At 45.2% G+C, this 5,000-nt stretch overlaps 1 protein-coding gene across 2 annotated transcripts in view; it reads right to left on the reverse strand.

Annotated features, from left to right (window-relative positions):
• The window catches only part of guca1d (guanylate cyclase activator 1d), a 7,180-nt gene extending 5,924 nt beyond the window's left edge, over window positions 1–1,256 (reverse strand). For both annotated transcript variants that reach the window (XM_035990861.1, XM_031317392.1), the window contains exon 1: window positions 1,041–1,256. In XM_035990861.1, coding sequence (XP_035846754.1) covers window positions 1,041–1,235 — 195 coding nt within the window. In that variant the 5' untranslated portion in view covers window positions 1,236–1,256. The remainder of the gene's footprint in view (window positions 1–1,040) is intronic.
• Between the last annotated feature and the right edge of the window lie 3,744 nt (window positions 1,257–5,000).

The raw sequence follows: 5,000 nt of genomic DNA on the forward strand, positions 1-5,000 counted from the left end.
GAGCCAGCATATTTCCACCAGACTCCATGTAAATAATTAGGACTTTTAGCATGTATAGAGCCAGCATATCTCCACATGTAAATGGGTGAATTAAGGGTTGATTTCAACCAAACCAGAGTGGTGATTGTTGGAACAGTGGAAAGATGAACCAAGACGGCTTTTGAAGTGTGTTTTACGATGCTAAAAGTCCTGATTATTTACATGGAGTCTGGTGTAGTTTGGTGATGGTGATTCCGGGGCTGTTTCATGTTAAACTAAAAGGATCTTACTTAGAGTCTGGTGGGCTGAACATTTGCCTGTTTAAAGTTACATTGAAGCTTGCTTAATGCATCATAGTGGAGAGTAATAAGTACAATATTTAATAGCAGAACATGGAAATACACGAGTGAAGTACAAGTACCTTGAGTTTGTTCTCAAGTAAATGTACTTAGTTACTTTCCAGCGCAGATGAAGATGAAGATGTAACAATAAACAGCATTACAGACAAACCATGAGATGAATTCATCTTTATTTTGAAAACGTAGAAAAACTAACATTATGAATGTCTTTCAGTTCTGTTTCGGTCCACGTGGTAGTAGTAGTTCTTCACCACCAAGACGACTTTTGGTAGTTTTATTTAGTTTCTGTCCTCTTTGAATGAAGTGTGTTTTACGATGATAAAAGTCCTGATTATTTACATGGAGTCTGGTGGAGTTTGGTGATGGTGATTTCGGTGCTGTTAAACTAAAAGGATCTTACTCTTTAACTAAAAGGTCTACCTCTGTAGGGATCCATCCCATAATGTTGTCAGACACACTTACCCTTAAGTTTGATAAACCTGTCTGCGTGTGTCTGTGTGTGTGTGTGTGTGTGTGTGTGTGTGTATGTGTGTCTCTGCCTGTGTGTGTCTGTCTCTATGTGTGTGTGTGTGTGTGTGTGTGTGTGTGTGTGTGTGTGTCTGTCTCTGTGTGTGTGTGTGTGTGTGTGTGTGTGTGTCTGTCTGTCTCTGTGTGTGTGTGTGTGTGTGTGTGTGTGTGTGTGTGTGTGTGTGTGTGACCCACTCCGTCCATGTCGAAGGTGAAGAAGACCTGGTCCACGTAGCTGTTGGCGGTCTCCGTCATGCCCCTCAGGTTCAGGATGGCCTTGAGCTCAAACAGCGTGATGAGGCCGGACGGAGACTCCTTCATGAACTTGTTGTACCAGTGGTGCATGTCCTCGGCCAGGATGTCATCCAGGTTGGAGCCGTGGTTCCCCATTGGTCCACAGAAACACAAGCCTCTCCTAATTGGTCCACAGAAACACAAGCCTCTCCTAATTGGTCCAGAGAAACAGAAGCCCCTCCTAATAATTCCTTTATTAATCCCTGAGGTGGAAAGTAAGAAAGTATATTTACTCACAGAGACAGGCACGCACACACACACACGCACGCACACACACAGACAGACGCACATACACACACACATACACATAGGCAGACACAGACATGCACACACATGCACGCACAGACACACACACACGCACGCATGCACATGCACACACAGACACACACATACACACACATACACATGCACGCACGCATACATGCACACACACACACACACACACATACACACGCACATACACATAGGCAGACACACACATGCACGCACATAGGCAGACACACGCACACACATACACACGCACGCACGCACATGCACTCAGACACACACATACACATGCACACATGCACACGCACACACACGCACACACACACACACACAACCAACACACACATTCACATAGGCAGACACACACACACCCACACACAGGCACACACACACATTCACATACGCAGACACACACACACACACACACACACACACACACACACACACACACACAGTTACACTTCTGTGTATCTGTGTCCCAGAAAGGGGAAATTCACACTGTTGCAGCACCAGAGGTGGAAAATACAATAGTAAATAGTAAAATGTATGGAACAAAGGATTGTCACCCTGAAGGAAGAGGGTTTAAGAAAAGGACACAAAAACCAACTGATGACTTCAGACTACAGCTGTAGCCTTCTTTTAGTCCTCCGTGGACGCATGTTTGAGAGTCCAGCATACATATCCTAAACTCTCCTCATCCCTCAACACGTTTGTACATCCTGCACTAACCCGCACAGCCTCTCTCTTTTTTCTCAATGTTAAATAGTTATAGGTTTGTATAGGGTCCAAAATTGGCACCAGCCAAATGCTGGTAACGAGTGGCCGGTAGATTTGCTTCAGTCATCAGCCAATCATAGTCTATTGAACATTCACTAGCCATTTGGCTGGTGGACGAAAACGTTCATTTTGCACTCAGTGTATGTATAGTGTGTGTGTGTGTGTGTGTGTGTGTGTGTGTGTGTGTGTGTGTGTGTGTGTGTGTGTGTGTGTGTGTGTGTGTGTGTGTGTTCTTGTTTAACTATATTCGTGGGGTCCAAAAACCAGGAGTCTACATGTGGGGTCCCGACAGCTTTGTGGGGCCAAAATGCTGGACCCCACAAGGTTAAAGGTCTGTTTGAGGGTTAAGACTTGGTTTTAGGATTAGGGTTAGAATTAGGTTATGGTTAGGGTGAGGGTAAGGGTTAAGGTTAGGCATTTAGTGGTGATGGTTAAGGTTAGGGTTAGGGGGGTTAGGGTTAGGGTTAGTGTGTGTGTATACATGTTTTTTTTATGAATGTACCATCTGTCGGTACACGATCCGTTCTGCACATGAGCAAAATGTTCGCGCATGTGCTGTTGTACGAGGATTTACGACACTGCACGATCTGTTCCACGCTTCCGGTCGACAGCCAAGCTAACGTTAGTTTAGCTAACGGCTCATTCGGCTAACTGCTAGCTGAGACAGCATGTAATAACTTTAAAAGACCCTCAAAATAAAACTTGAAAATAACCGTTAACATATATAACAGCTGTTACGTCAGCTCTACTTTACTTGTGCTCATTTAAAATACAATCACTCAATACTTGTCTTTATTGTTATTACTGTGAAGTCTTAATTTAGCTGTAGCTGCTTTTCCCATTACGTTTGAGTTAACGTTATTTTAGACTGAATCTAGCTGTCAGCTAGCGGTTAGCCGAATTAGCTGTTAGCTAAACTAACGTTAGCTTCCCGGTGGAGGCTAGCCATAGGCTAGCGTGGAACAGATCGTGCAGGTCGTATCCTCGGTAAAAACAGTATTATCTTGCGCATGCGCAGAACGGATCGTGTACCGACACCATCAACCAAGGCAAATTCCTAGTGGATGCTATAGGTCAGTGTTTCTCAAATGGGGGTACGTGTCCCCCTAGGGGTACTCTGGAGTACTGCAGGGGGTACTTGTCCCCCTAGGCGTACTCTGGAGGGCTGCAGGGGGTACGTGTCCCCCTAGGGGTACTCTGGAGGACTGCAGGGGGTACGTGTCTCCCTAGGGGTACTTTGGAGGACTGCAGGGGGTACGTGTCTCCCTAGGGGTACTGTGGAGTACTGCAGGGGTTACTTGTCTCCCTAGGGGTACTCTGGAGGACTGCAGGGAGTATGTGTCCCCCTAGGGGTACTCTGGAGGACTGCAGGGGGTACGTGTACCCCTAGAGGTACTCTGGAGGGCTGCAGGGGGTACGTGAGATATTTAACTAAATGTTTAATAGTTAGAAGGCTGTTGTCCAGAATATTGTTCCTCTTTATGGAGACATTTGTGTTGCCTTCTTTGGACCTATTCTATCCTTCCTTCCTTCTACTGTCCTTCTAGTTTTTACAAGTTATGTCATTGCAGTGACATAACTTGTATACATAACATGTTTTTAAAGTTTTTGATACTATGTTCGACCTATTCTTGCCTTCCGTCCTTCTTTCTACCGTCTTTTTTCAAGTATTTTTCTCCTTTCTTCATCAGCATCTAAATGTTGTCCAGGTCCAAGGCTGTAGATTAGTAAATCTCTCGCTGACAGCGCTGTATTCTTCCTCTTTATAGAGACTTTATTTTCTACCATAAATGATTAGCGCTGGTCAGAGGGTACATGGCTTAAAGAAACAATTCAAAAAGAGGTACATTATTGAAAACAGTTTGACAACTACTACTACAGGCTACTTACCTGGCAATAAATCTCTCTCTGATTCTGATTCTGAAGAAAAAACACAAACAAAAAGAGTTGAAAAGGTGATAAATCCGTGTGGTTGTCGGCAGGTTTTAGCAGCAGAAGGCTTGAGCCTCCGGGCTCATCCAGGCTGCAGAGAGCAAACAAAGTCAGGACTCTAACCCTCTTAGGTCCTGGAGGGAGAAATCAAGGAAGCACCTGAAATAAATCCCTAATGGGATCAGGGCGGGCAGCGGGCGGCTGCAGCGTTCTGCTGCCAGAGGCCGAACCGAGAGGCTTTACCTCGCTGCCGGGTCAGCTGAGGGGAGCGGAGCCTTCCCTGGAAACTGGACAGTTACATAACGGACTCACCTGGCTCACCTGGCTCAACTGGGTGTCCTGGTTCACACGGAGAGGCTCCCCCTCTGTGACATGTCATGTCATCAGTGTGTTCCCTCGGTTTGTGGAAGACTAACGAGGCATTCACACCAAAAAACTGCAGGATTGTGCATCACTGAAACGGCCCATTTGTGTGTCGTCCTCGTGTGTTTTTTTTACCCCCCAACTTAGCACAAGTAGATTTTATGAAGTTGAAGTTGAAATGTCTTCAATGTCGCCAAGGGGCAATTTGGTTCACGAAGGTAACACATACACATACATACATAAAATTTTTCGAGACTTTTTGTTTTATTGACATAATGCATTCCCTAGCCCCTTACCCTAACCTTAACCATCACCACTAAATGCCTAACCTTAACCCTTACCCTCACCCTAACCATAACCTAATTCTAACCCTAATCCTAAAACCAAGTCTTAACCCTCAAACAGACCTTTAACCTTGTGGGGTCCAGCATTTTGGGCCCACAAAGCTGTCGGGACCCCACAAGTATACTGGACTCCCGGTTTTTGGACCCCATGAATATAGTTAAACAAGAACACACATAC

This window comes from Sander lucioperca, chromosome 13 (assembly GCF_008315115.2).
Source record: "Sander lucioperca isolate FBNREF2018 chromosome 13, SLUC_FBN_1.2, whole genome shotgun sequence".
Lineage (NCBI taxonomy): Eukaryota > Metazoa > Chordata > Actinopteri > Perciformes > Percidae > Sander > Sander lucioperca.